The 15146-nt window shown below is 40.2% G+C and overlaps 1 protein-coding gene across 1 annotated transcript in view; it reads right to left on the bottom strand.

Annotated features, from left to right (window-relative positions):
* The window catches only part of csmd2 (CUB and Sushi multiple domains 2), a 266993-nt gene that overhangs the window by 235746 nt on the left and 16101 nt on the right, over window positions 1–15146 (bottom strand). The window contains exon 2 of the mRNA XM_079654679.1: window positions 13168–13384. Coding sequence (XP_079510805.1) covers window positions 13168–13384 — 217 coding nt within the window. The remainder of the gene's footprint in view (window positions 1–13167; window positions 13385–15146) is intronic.

The raw sequence follows: 15146 nt of genomic DNA, 5'->3' as shown, positions 1-15146 counted from the left end.
ACACACACACACACACACACACACACACACACACTTCCCGCTCTTATGTGCCCACCATTCAGTGAGTGAGTGAGTGAGTGAGTGATGTGACTGGTTTATCTTAAGGCCATCTGCACTCCATTAACAGTGTATTGCGTTGCCCTGATGCTATCAGCATCTGCTGAACACCGCAGATACCTGTGAGACAACAACAGGGCTACACTGACTCTGGTTGAGAATTATACAGACTTCAGAATATTCAGTCAAAATGTAGGTAAAAAGTATTTGCATAGTGCTTGGATAAATACTAAATATGTCGATCCTTGTTTTGCTTATGCACTGATAGACCAGATATAGATCATTAAAAGCTTCTTAAGCGTTGATAGAGAATCCGCAAATAAATAACAAAAAAGGCTTTGAGAGTAGGAGGAAGGACGCAGAAAAGAAGTACGTTCTTTGTTCATTTGTTCCCCCGTTGTAGAGACATCAGTCAAACACACTTACAGCAAACAAATCAAGGCCGACAAATTAAACAAGGTGACGTTCACGAGTCCACTGTGTTTTCCTCTTCTCTGCACAAATCGCTTTGCAATAATCCTCGGGCAGAAAACAATTAGGGATAGAATAAAAGTAATTCAATGTCGTGCCACTCTCGCCCCCTAGGAAAGTGACAAAGCTAAGTGGTAGCCGTGAGAAACGCTGTTGTTTACTCGCTGTACCAGTGTGCATGTCTGTGTGTTGGTGTGGGTGTGTGTGAGTATAAAGAGCAATTATGAGATACAAGGTTGTAGTGAATGACCAAGGACAGATGTAAGAGAGCCATTTGAAACTACCCAAGGTGAAATAAATACTACAAGAATGGCCACAAATATTAGACAGCTAGCATACAGTTTAGATATTTAGTTTTATAACATGAATTTATAAAAGCTAAATGTGTTTGTAGTATGGCAGTAATGTTGTTTTTTGTGTATGGCAACTCTCACTGCAGTAAAAAATAGACACAATAAATGAATAAGAGTGGTAAAAGCAGAGGAAGTAGCGATGACAATGCAACGAGATAAAATGAAATGTCAATGTGCATATTTACACTTACAGTCTAAATATATCTCGTCAATTTGAAAATATTACAGGCAACAATTGTACCGCGAATGTTGTAAATAAACAGATTTTATAACAGAGCAAACAAGATCAAGTTATGTGTTGATGACTCAGCCTTACAAGCATAGAGACATTTGATGGGGAACAGACAGAGTTGGCTTAATTTGATGAATGTGGCATGATGGGAAAGTAAGTAACTCAACAAAAGGTTAAAAAAACACTAATGTACACTTATGCGACGGCTGAATGCAATGTTGCTTCCCCACATAAGGATACGTTATGTAATCACATTGAGCCATTTCGCCAACCAATTCCTCCTTTAGCAGTTAAGGGTGTTTCCTTACTGTACTTTCTGTCTCTGTCTCCAACTCAAACTTTCAAACGGTCCCATTCTCTACTGTATACCTAAAGCAGTGGTTCTCAACTGGTGGGTCAAGACCCAAAAGTGTGAGTGAAGAAAAAAAAATTGAAAAAAAAGATTGGAATTCTTTTCTTTTTTTGGGGGGGGGAGAAAGTCAAACTTTTATTTTGAAGGCCCGATTTTCTAACGCTGTGCACGCAGGCGTTCTCAGAGTGTACCTGAATGCATAGTTTATTTTAGTATTTCTAAAGATCTCCTGTGGGAGAATCCCCCCAGACCTCCTTGGGTTGGGTTTTCAGCATGTGTGCCTTTTTATATAATTCAGCTTTGATTCCATCCTCTCATTAAATCTTTTTAAAAAGCATACTGAAGGGATATAAGGGATATATGCACTGTACTTCACTTTTATTAATATTGTATGCTGAAAAGCGTATATATTACAGCAGGTTTTTTTGTTGAATAGATTTGAGTGCCTCAAAATGTTGGGTCGCGATGTATTGACCAAGTAAAAAGTGGGTCCCGAGGCCTGACCAGTTGAGAACCACTGCCCTAAAGTATGTGGACACCAATGTCTTTTAATAGTTGAGCCTGGTAGTCCTTTGGCAAGTTAAATCCTACAAAGCTATAATTGGTCAATTGTTTCTCCATCTAAAGAAAAAAGGCATCAACGGACACACCACCATGAATACATTTAAGATGTGGGCAGGATTTTTAAAGGTCTGGGACCAAAGGCAAGTTACCTCCACCAAGACGGATATGTTTTTGGTTAGATTGGTTTGTCAGCAGGATAATAGATAAGCTACTGGCTAGATTGTCATGAAACTTTTTAGAAAGGTGTAGCTTTGGCCAAGGAAGAACCATTTAAACACATAATTTCTCAATTATGAAAATGACCTGGCAGAGATTGATACTCTGAATATTTCATTAGATTATTATCATTCGTTAGATTAAATAAAGGGAAATGCTAATGTGACATCATTCAGTGCTGCTTTAAACATTAGTAAGCATTACCTTTGTGGCAACATACTTTTACCGTTTTAAAATCACAGTGCCTGAACATGAAGCCAGGTCGATACAGAAATGGGTTTCGAGTGTTGCTTTGAAAGACTTGACTGATCTGAGACCTTAAGCCAAACCACTTGTGGCTGAATGAGAGCAAAACCCTTCAACCAGGGTGTTCATTTTGTAGGGAGTCTCTCCAGAGTATTATTGGTTTGTAACAGCAGCATATTATTGCCATTGTGTAGGAATAGAATGTTCAACAATCCCAAATGGGGATGTCGTCATGACGCTCTGAATCTATATCCAACATGTCATTATTTGCACTCCCTTTGTCTCCCTTTGTCTCACTGCAATCTCAGTTTCTTTTTCACCCCACCGAGGGACGCCACTAATAAACTCCAAAACAAGGTTGGGCAGAAGATCTGATTATCGGGCGAGGCTAAAAGGGACACAGTGACTGATGAATCGTCCAACCAGTGATGTTTACTATCTAGTACCAGTTGCTCTTTTTTCATTCCTGTGGCAATCATGATCAAAGAGCAGCAGAGGAAAGGAGGCAGAGAGGGTGAGAGGAGGAGGGTAAGGCAGCAGTGGGATAATGTCTGTTACTGAAGTACAGCACTGGTACTGATCCAGAAGTAGCTGCAGGCTTTGAAAAAACACATGTCATTCGTCCTGCTCTGTTTACTGTCAACAATCCCTGCTTTAGTCCCTGTCTGACAGAAGATCTCAACATTTATGCCCTTTATCTCTTAAATTTGTATCTTTATTGGCATTGAAACCGGAAGTATCTGTTATACTTTAAACATAAACAGCGGCCATTTCTATTGACTTAATTACATGAAAGGATCGGCTGCATGTTAACAGAAGAACATGGAATGTAAACGTTTGCCTTTCCTACAACTAAAAAGGCACAAGTGCAACTGGTCACATGCAACAAGTGTCTAATTACACCCCGGGCAAATCCTTTTGACACAGCACGGCTAGTGAATACTTTTGCGCGTGTGTTTGTTTGTGGGTGTGTGTGAACAATATGTGTGCTTTATCCATTATCACGTTTCACAAGGTGTTTGGATTACTAATTAGACTGCTATGCTCTGTGTCTCCCAGGGATGAACAAGAGAAAACAAAGGGAAGGGTGAAATCAAGGAAGACAAATGTGACTGCAGGAACACTGAAACACATGCCGCAAAAATATGCCAGGGATTTGCCTAAGCCAGGGAACAAATGGTGCACAAGGAGAACCTCTGCGCTTCACAGTCCCGTAGATTACAGCTAAAGGGATGTATTACTTCTGTTTTCAGGCGTGTGGTTAAGGGGGGCAAATTCCATGCCACTATGTGTTGGCTGTCTTTCTGTTTAGTTTATCCGGCTTTCTTTGTTTTGTTCTGCAGTATGATTATCTGGCTGCACAAAAAAAACAAATGCTTAATTTACATAGTCTATATGAAAGAAAAGTGTTTCTATATCGATGAGAAACGGTAACTTGGAGGAAAAACAATAACTTGAAGATGTTGTTCTCAATTCGACATTTGATTTGAAGCGTTCACATATTACATTTTATTCCAGATTGGCATGTTAAAATCCAAAGGGTTGCTGGGAATTTGTAAGTGCATGTGCTAATGAGAATCATTAATCAGTTTCTAACAGTGGAGAGCAATTCACTTTCATATTCCCGCAGTTTTGTTACAAGACTTGTGTCATTTGGCTGTAACACGTTTGGCAGAGGAGACAGACAGGAGGTGGGCTGCAGATTGATTCTTCCTTCAATTACTGAAATTGCCCAGCAGGTGGAAAAGCCCTAATTTGATCAGTGTTACGTACTCTCTGCTTGTCTTTTAAAAAATACTGCTTGCAGGTGTGTTCTTTTTGGGATGTTGTTGTACTGTATGGAGGCAATTTCAATTGGAAACATCCGAGTAACTATGGTGCCAACATTATTTTGTACGAAAGAGCCCATGCAAAACAACAAAGCGCATCCATGTCCATCAACCCTCCTGTTGTCTTTGGGTCAAATCTGACCGATGTACTACTTCCATCAATCATAACTTTTTTGTTTTACATTCGATTGCATTAAGGCTTTATGATATCCTTCACAGTAGATATTTGAACATATACAATTGCTGATCACCACTTCCATTGAATTTTGGATGATTTAGTAAATTTTGTAACACCCATGGTGTTCCCGCTCAAAAATGACCGCCATAAAGAAAAGGAATTAGTAACCATCCGGATCAGATAAACACACACACACACACACACACACACACACACACACACACACACACACACACACACACACACACACACACACACACACACACACACACACACACACACACACACACACACACACACACACACACACACACACACTCTAGATGTGTTCCCCCCCCTTATGTGCCCAATCCCCCCATGTGAATCACACCTGGCACACACAAACACACACACACACACACACACACACACACACACAGAACAATTTGACCCATTTCCCGCTCTTATGTGCCCATCCCCCCACATGGATCACACCTGGCACACGCAATACATGTTCAGTGTCTGTTCTTTGTATATTTACTGCAGTTTTTCATGTATACCAGTAGTCTGATACAATATGTTTGAAAGGGTGTTAAATTCAATGTGGTGATGATTAATGGTTATTGTGTTAATGTAATAGCAGTTAAAACAGGACCGGTCAAATTTAACCACAAACAGTGTAAGGGGGGGGGGGGAAACAAAGACAATAGGAGGGTTAAGGATGCTTGACAACAACATTTCAGAGCATACAATATAGAAAAATTAACAACAATAGAGGAATAGTCTACAGGTTTTTTTAAGGTTTAAGTTGGAAGAGATTTTCATGTAGTTTGACTGAAAACAGGCATACAGTATTTATCATTTCTTGTATACTGTATGCACAAGAGAATAATTTAAAAACAGCCCAGGCACACTGCCTAAGACTTTAGTTTAAAGCTTTGTATACCCAGCCCATAACTACAAATCACTGCAGAAAACAAAGAAGTCGCTTTTTTATCAGAAACACTGATGACATTGATGAACTGCAGATTACATACACTTTAGTTTAGTGCAAGGGTAGAGAACTTTTGGCAGTAAGAGCCATTACCCCAAGGACTAAAACATTTAAGGTGCATTTCTCTGCACTGTTTTGCTCAATAGTCACTAGGTTTTGCAAAGCAGTCTTTAAATACTGGCTATTAATCATTATTGACCTGCAGTGATGTTTTGTTTCAGCTGGATTCCCCTAACCAAAGTTTGAAAATTGGGCATGATGTTAATTTCACATACTGTGTCGCAAAAACGATTGTTTATGTGCAATTTGTTCAGAGGCACAGCAGGTATAATTTGCATCAGAGAAATGCTCACTTGCGCACAAATTTTGGATTGTTCTCAAGCTAATCATCATTGTTGAAATATATAAATGATATTACAGCTGATCAATCCAAAATGGCTGTAAACAAAGAATGTCATGACAGTGAAACATATATGACTGCTTCCCAATCTGCTCTTCTTCTTTCACAATGTGACATCCAGGCATGGCGAACAAACTGCACTGCGCACCATGACGAGATGTTCTGTGCCTTAGGTATTGCAAATGTAAAATTATGACTGCAGTGATTTGCATACAGTGTGTGGTCATGCAAATCAACAAAATGACTTCCCTGTAATGAGAAAAGCATGATCACCTCCCCCAAACCCTTTGTTTTAATATGTGGTTTATCATTTCTATGATGAAATTCACGGTTGTGTCTCACACTTTTCATATTATTTGGTTTTGCTCTGTATATGGAATACCCGTCAAGTCCAACGAATTACAACTCCAAGCATATAACTAGAGCATTGCAAATCAATTGGTGCTCATTCAATATTTGTATACAGAACTAATTAGCAGAAATACATTTGCACTGACATCCAAAGTAACAAAAAAAAGTCTAACTTTAGCTGTATAAATGCTACTATTTAAATTATATGACCTGCAGATGCCTTCACTGTCTGTTCTAACAAAAACATATTTAACGCAATATATCTGATCTTCCCGAGTCTAATTTTGGAAATATTTCACATGAGCATCTGCTGGCATAAAAAGCAATCTTAATTACCTGCCGCTGTGCTTTACCCATAACTACTTACTTAAAAAAACATCAGTCTTTCGTAATCCAGACAACAGTATACTGTCATTATGATTAAATGTTTTTCCAATTTCTTGCACAGCCCAACTGTGAGATCAATTAAGGTAATTTAGCTAGATAACGATTATGTTCCCCCTTTTAAATGTACAATCATTTGTGCTTTTGAGGACACACATTTGCAGAAATGAAGGCAGAAATGAAGGCAGGAAGCACCCTCAATGTTTTGTGATTATGCAATTTCCCAAAAAAAGGAACTCAAGTGTGACGCCGATCACAGAAGGGCTAAAAATGACACCATCTTTTTGAAAGGCGTGCAACAAAATCAATCTTTTATGTGGGCATATTTCATTCCCCTACTGACGTGTATCCTGTTGAACACATTGATAGGCCTGGGGATGGAGGGACGTCAATAAGCAACACACACAATGAGTGATACACAGGATGCTGCATATAAATCCACAGCCATCTCGTTGATTATTTCTCTAATCTAGGGTAACAGGGCCTAATAATTCTGCCTCGCAGGTGAGCTGATTCCATAAATCTAAACATTGTTTCACTTTTTCCCAACATGAGATGATGAAAAACAAACTATCACTCTTCCCCCTGTTTTAGCAGACTGTCGTTAAACCTAGCGTTGATAAGTGGCAGTTTCCATTAACAGCCCAGACTCAAAGAAACCATAAATCCTACGTGTGTGTGTGTGTGTGTGTATGCATTTGTCTACATGCACATGGGGTTTGTATTTACATACAAACAGCATGTGTGTGTCAATGCTGCTGAATAAAATGCTCAATCGTGACGAGCAAAAATACGCCTTGAAGCCATATTTCTCAAACATTCCTCATTTGAAACATCTTTGATGGATGTCGCACAACGTATTAACATATAAGCATTTGTTGTTTAACAAACAAAGAAGGATTGTGCATATGCAAACACACACTGAATGTGAGATCACCACACTAGTACTAGAGAGTCATTTCCTCAAGTGTGTGTTGTGAGAGATTGATGGCCGAAAGCCGTCACTGACGAAGAATCACTGCCGTGCCAAGTGATCCGGCAGAAGGGCCGCTGTAGGTCACCCGCTCTCAGCCTCACCCGCAAACTCTTTACAAGCTGGACTCAGTTACTATCAATGTAGTCTCTCACACATATTGTACGAGACATTGATAACCCCGCAAATGTTGGAGGAGGATATTAAAAGCACCTTTGATCCATTTACTTCTGCATGGTAAAATAATAAGTGACTAGCATTCATTTAGCTAGCTAAAATAGAGACATTACAGCTGCTCTTAAAACTGAGAAAAAACTTCTTATCTTAATTTCCCAAGTTGAAATGTTCACATGAAATGACCTAAATAGAGAACATGTATTATAATAACAATGCATTTGTATACAAATTAACAAAATGTACTAACTGTTAAAATATCAGACTATATAACCAAGATTTATTATAAAATGGAGTAGGAAGAAGCAACATGCCACCATCATTCCGTACCACACACATAATTACATAAACAGCCTCTCTGCCTCAGTCTCCATACCCACAATTTGAACTCTCTAACATCCCTTAATCAGACATGCTACCCTATAGATAATGTGAAAATAAATAAAGCAATGAAACCCAAATACTACAATATACCCATTTGCATGATGTCCACTCATGTTTATGTTTTTGTTGCATAAATGTTCATCAAAGACTCCTCCAGTATTTGGGAGTATTCCTTCACAGTATGCGTCTCTTTTGTAGATGGGATACTCAAAACGTTTAACTCCAATCAGAGGCATGAAAGCTCATACATAGCATTGTCCCCCTCTCATGCGTCTACTGTACAAGCACTTGTGCTCCCGAGTGCTTGCCAATAAGCAGAAGTGTCTCTGAAGCTCTATGTGTCTGGAAAATTACAGATTTCCAGCCCACCGCCGTTTACTCCGTGCTTAAATGTGTGTCTGACAGTGTGTTTGTGAGTGTGGTGTTCATTTTATCTGTATTCCAATAAACCTTGATTTTGTTGACACTGAATCAGCTTGCGGGGACGGGCTGTACACACACACACACACACACACACACACACACACACACACACACATACACATACACATACACACACACACACACACACACACACACACACACACACACACACACACACACACACACACACACACACACACACACACACACACACACACACCCACACATACACACACTGCCTATTTCCGAGACAAAGACCACTGACAGATTTCCTATACATTGAGCAGAGAAAGAAGAAAGACAAGGACAAGATACCTCCTGCCGGGCATCTAATCTTCAATCTCTGGGATCACTGAGGAAGCTAGAGAAACCCCTGCCTGAGCTCCGTGTCCGTACAAGACAGACATCTACCTCTGTCTATCACATTGTTGGGATTTACAGTAGCCGGAGCGAATCCCTATGCCTGCTAATGGGAAGAGGAGACTCTGAATCAAGATTGAGACTTCTCCGACATAGCTTTTCTCTCACACATAGCTCAGGGAATGTATGTGGATATTTGTTTTAGCTTTACCAACCACACCTTTCTACTGTCTCCTACTGGGAGATGTGGGTAGGAGAATGCAAACCCTACATCTCCTCGAGCAAGGCACTTTGCCATAACTCCTCCATCAACCCCCCATTGCCTTAATGGAGCTGAGCTGCTACAATGTGAACAGTACAGCTCACAGGCGTGTGTGTGAATGGGAAGCATAGACACACACACACACACACACACACACACACACACACACACACACACACACACACACACACACACACACACACACACACACACACACACACACACACACACACACACACACACACACACACACACACACACACACACACACACACACACACACACACACACACACACACACACACACACACACACACACAGCTTCTCTCTTCCTCCACCACACACAAACTAATATGGGGACCCCCCATCCTCACAGCACAGAGGGCTGACTGTAGTGTTAATGTCACTACCAGCATCATGCACCAATGCGCCATATTTAGGTCCTATCGAGCCCACAGGCTGAAAATCTGTCCCCTCCCCACCTCCCCCTTCCTCTCTCACTTCCTGCCAGAATCCCGTTCCATCACTCCGTCATCGAGAGGAAGGCATGTGGACAGACGTGCCTTCACACACCCTAATAGCTTTTCCCTCTCCTGAAATGTACTCAGTGTTCCCAGACTGGCAGTTACAAGGTGAAATGTGACACAAAAGTGGAAAAATATCACTTTTTACAGGTAAGAAGGGTGCGCTCTTGACAGTGAGTGAGCTGGTGAGAGGTGCAGTGTCTGGCTTTAGGTCAAGTTGGCTTTTGCTTCAGTCATGGGAAGTCTGTGTGAGTTTTGTGCAGGTTGGGTGCAGTTTAGGAAAAAGTGCCGTAACCATCATATTACTGGCGTAAGCTACCATATAATCAATTTACTGCATCAATAACATGGATTCACTTTTGCTAAAAGCCAAAATCTTCAAAACAGATGGGTGTAATTGCAAGATGTGGATTTGAAGGGTTAATTTCAAGCATACTTTGGTGACCAATTAAAAAAAATGCAACTTTGTTTTGCAAGTTTGTATTATTGGCATGTGGTGAAGCAGTTTGAACACTTTCGAAATGTTCAGTTCAACTCATTTGTTCAAGGGTACTCCTTCACAGAGTTAAGTGTCAAATGCTACATTACATTTATAAGCTGCGTGTACAAACATTAAGCATTACAATGGCTATTGTGTAATTGCTCATGAATTTCAAGGTCCCTCATTGTTTTCAAGGTTGTGTGAGTCAACAAAGAACATCATCAGGCTCTGTTTGCCCTAGTATTAGTTTACAGTTATTTAACAAGGGGACACAACTATGACAGGACTTAATTTAAGCTCATATCGAGTCAAGGCGAGTTGATTCAACACTCTATTCAAATGAAAAGATGGAAAGATAAAAGATTGTCAGCTGCTTTGTTAAAGGAATAACTTGACTTTTTGGGAAACAGGCTTATTCACTTTCTTGCCAAGAATTAGATGGGGAGATACAAATTATTATTTCATATTTAAAAAAGCTAAAATAATTGGTATTGTACAAAGGTAAACACAAACAGAAATTAATGGAGTTATTTCTTGAGGAACACGAGCTAGGGTACACTGTGTGTCCCTTCACCGAGTTTGATATTGCAAATATTTTATGATGATGAGCTCATTTTTACATCGATGTTCAAACTACTTAAGTCAGCAAAAAGGATTCCACCTTGAGGTTAGTTTCTCCACAGTTCACCCTTGCTCTTTGTGAGGTAACTGATAGCCTCCACAAGACTTAACCGCTTGATCACTACACCATCTCTGGAAATAGATGCCGAGCTCGTTTAGCAGCACTTAAACACAGACAGCAGCGAGATCTTGCTATTGTGGGACACACAGTATATCCCCACATTAAACAATTTTTTTCTCTATTCAAACAATTGAACATGCTGTCAGATTCTCTCTCTGAAGTGTCAGTGTCCCCCCAGGTGTCAGTCGGGGTCGGCAGTTTAATGAAGTGCTGCAGCAACAGACTGACTCACATATGCCTTTCCTAAGGAGCGACTGTGACTCATAGAGCAACTGCAGCAAGAGCACACACACTCAAAAACACACACCAGGTGTAGATGCGTACTAAAGGAACTCAAGCTCAAACATAAATATATATAAATAGCTGAGATGATTTTGTCAGCCAACATTCTCCTGACTACAATTTGCTCTGACAGCAAGGAATAAATAAATGGATCGAAAAAAACACAAAGTGGCTGCTTTGAAGAAATAAATCACAGGTGATCATTCGAATGTGAAGGGAGGTAAAACATTACTTTTGATCAGTACCGGAGATTAAACGAAATATCTCGTGCTGCACAACCTATAGCGTGGTATACATGAACAGGCTGATGATATTCAGCAAACAGGGCATGCAGGAGAAGAGATAAAAGCTTTTTTTTTAATAGGTGAGGAGGAAATGAGGGGATCGGGAGAGAAATCCTAGGAAGAGGTGCAAGAGAGATGGAAAGAAAATTCCTTCTGACATAAGCCGGAGATGAGAGGAAAGGGAGGACAGAGTTTTCACACGTTCATCTTTTTGTTTGAGTGTAAGTGGGAGGTGTGAAAGTAAATATGCATGCATCGCCTGACATACTGTTGAGGGCTGCGTTCAGCTTTTCCTCTGCCTTTCCAGGCTCACTTATAGATAAAGAAAACATAAATGCCCCCTACGAAAATAAAGGAATTCTGGTCAAAAACAACGAAAGCATAATCTAAAGGAGATCTGTGCTCCCTTCATTTTCTTTTCCCATACTTATTTTCAAAGCGCTTAGACGGGGAGAGGGGAACGCATTCCCCCCTGTCCCGCCGGAGCATCAATATACAACAGAGCCCAGAGGTCCAAACAGGAGAAAGGCTGAGGAGAGCAACACAAATCCATAATGGATTTTCTTCTCTCTTTCATTCGCTTTGTGCAGGGAAATGCAGTGGAGGCATACACTGGCACAGAATGAGAGGCGCAGGGAGGGGAGGGGAGAGAGAAGAGGTGAGGGAGAGAGGTATCGACGGGGAGAGGCCCGACACAGACTCAAAACAGTGTTTATAACAAACGCCGTAAGAATATTCCTCTCATCTGTCTCTAGAGGGCTTGCGAAACATATTTTTTTCGCAACGGAAAAAAAGCAGCTTTGGTGTATAGCTTCGACTGATCAGAGGGCAGGAATTGCCATTAATCAAGTTTGTGTGCAAGTGAAGGGCTGCCAAGAGGCGTGACAGATATGTGGCTGCAAGCAATAATATCCTCAAATACAGAAATGCATTAGTGAATAGAAGCTCTGTGGATCTATCTTATACTTGCAGCTTTACAAGAAGAAGTCTGCCACTCTAGATGTCAATTCAGCCTCAAAATATGTATTTCTAAAATCCTGAATGTTTGAAAATGCGTAAACTTTGTTAGGGTGAAATTTTGCAAACCAGAGAGAAAATCTGTTTACTTTCAATGTCAGTACAAGGGAGCTTTCCGCCGAGGCTGCTACATTGACAGTTAAGGATAAGACTGTTTGTTCAGATATTGTTTGTTTAATTGAATTCAATATATCCAACAATGTTATCATAGAACCTGTGTTGTTCTGGTATAATATTACGTTTTATTGTGTTATTATTAATGTTGCATACAGTATGTTGGATTTCGTGAAAATTATGAACATGCCCAAAGCCCTGAATTTTATCATGTCGAGCGACCACTTTGTATTGTTTATTTCTTATTTTGAGTCATGATTAACAATAGGAATCCATCCTTATTTGACAATGGTCAAGTTACTCTAGTAATCGCTAATCTAACATTTGTCACTTTAAAAATCTGCATAATTTAACTGCAATTTCTGTCATTTAGGAAAAGTAGATATATATTTGAAATGTCCCACTGTTGACTATATATTCAAAAAATCACATTGGTATCGAACTATTGTCAATCTAGACTCTAGAGTATGTCCTATTTAAGGTAAAACACATGCCTGATATAACACATATGATGCACATAAGAAAAGTTAGCCGTGTTTACCGTGTTCGCAGGTTCCCCGGGCTGGGCGGCCCGTCATATACAGACAAGATGTCAAAGTCCTCCTCCAGAGCGAAGCCTTGAAACACCAGCTGTATCCGGTTGTGCTCCGCCGCTACGATCACCCACGTACAGTTGGCGTAGTTGGGATAACCGTACGGATAGCCGGGGCTCTCTATCGTCCCATTGGGACTGTTTAGTGTGTAGCTGCAGTTCTGAGCTGTGAAGAGAAAACAAGAACAGGCAGTTATTAAAGGTTTATTATGCAAAATCGACTTTTATACATAAACATGTGTCCCTTCTGTGTAAAGAGATTCTGAAAGTTTCAGGAAAAAAGATGTTCTCACTTTTTGTCCTGATCCATTTATATAAAATGAAAAATGAAAATGAGCTGATCAAATTTTAGCCACTTTATGATGTCATAACGAATTGTTTGTCTTGTGTAACCATTAGCCAATCACCAACCAAGGTAGCCCCCCCACCCCCCCCCCCCCCCCCCCCACCTTATCACCTGAATCTCCTCCTAGAGCACCATTGTGTTCTTTTTAACCAAATCTCTCTCAGAGGGGCGTGGGAAGGGGCTCCTTATTTTCATCTAAAGTAACAGACAGAGAATCAGCACTTTGGAAACAGGGCTGAAACAGAGGGGATTATGGGTAATGCTGCAATGGTCTGTTTGGTATTTAGAGCCAAACACTTCAGAGACATGTTTTGTATATATCTGAGACCTATTATATATTGATGGAAAACACTATAATAGGCGACCTTTAAAATAGTTTAAGGTGTGTTGGCAAAGTGTAGAAAGTATTTATAGAACATTAAACCGAAAAAACCTCTACATCCAAAAAAGGAAATGACACAAATCCACTTATGTGCACACCCACAGTCAAACAGCGCCAATCGCTGAAACATCCATTATCACCTACAGCATGCAGCCTGAGCCATTAGTAAAGCAGCGCTAAATGCTCACCCTCCACCACCTCCATCATCACACACTTGTTAACGCACTGGCCCTCACCACACCAGTAATAGGTTCCCACAGGGCATACATGGAAAGGAGAACATTAGGAAAGGATACACACACAGATACACACTAAAGTCCTACCTTTAGCTATGAGTGTGTGTGTGTGTGAGTGTGAGTGTGAGTGTGAGTGTGAGTGTGTGTGTGTGTGTGTGTGTGTGTGTGTGTGTGTGTGTGTGTGTGTGTGTGTGTGTGTGTGTGTGTGTGTGTGTGTGTTGAGTCCCAAAGCCAAATGACTGATCTGAGCACAGCTGAGACTTTTAATCAATGTTAAAGATCTAGTTCTAATTAATCCCCAACGTAGCCTCATGTGTGATTGCACATATGTTGTGTAGCTTTAGTGTGAGTTTGTGTTGATCTACTAATGAGTGTGTGTGTGTGTGTCGCCTCCTAAATCATAACATTTGGCATATGAAGGTGATGATGGCTTTTTCCTCCACACTCATTTACCAACAAAAAAAAATGAAAAAGGCAGCTGAATGTAAGCAGTCACCTGCCAGTCTCCCACTAACAGGTGACAAGAGATTAAAATGTACATTTGTTGGACCATTACACACCGTATGGGTTTTAACCCTTACATGTTTATGTATCCTGGGGAAAACTGAGTAATTGCGGTGTAATACGGGTATGATATTGGTATTAAATGGTTGTAATATGGGTCTAATAACAGTCTTTTATTGGTTTGATAACAATACAACATGGGTGTAACATGGGTATAATAAGGGTGTAATACAGGTGTAATAATGATGTAACATGGGTCTTATAATGGAGAAATATTGTGTAAGAAGGGTGAAATAATGTTGAAATAGGCGTCTTATAGGGATGTATTTATGTGTAATATGGGTGTTATAACAGTGTATAATGGGTGTAGTAGAAAATAGCAATCAATACATTTTCCTAAATATGTATTTGTGAATGCCCATCCAAGGGTTACATTGTGGTTCACCATGTTTAAAATAAT

This window comes from Notothenia rossii (assembly GCF_949606895.1).
Source record: "Notothenia rossii genome assembly, chromosome: 10".
NCBI lineage: Eukaryota > Metazoa > Chordata > Actinopteri > Perciformes > Nototheniidae > Notothenia > Notothenia rossii.
The sequence above is the reverse complement of the archived record's forward strand: the minus strand, read 5'-3'. Positions and strand labels throughout refer to the sequence as shown.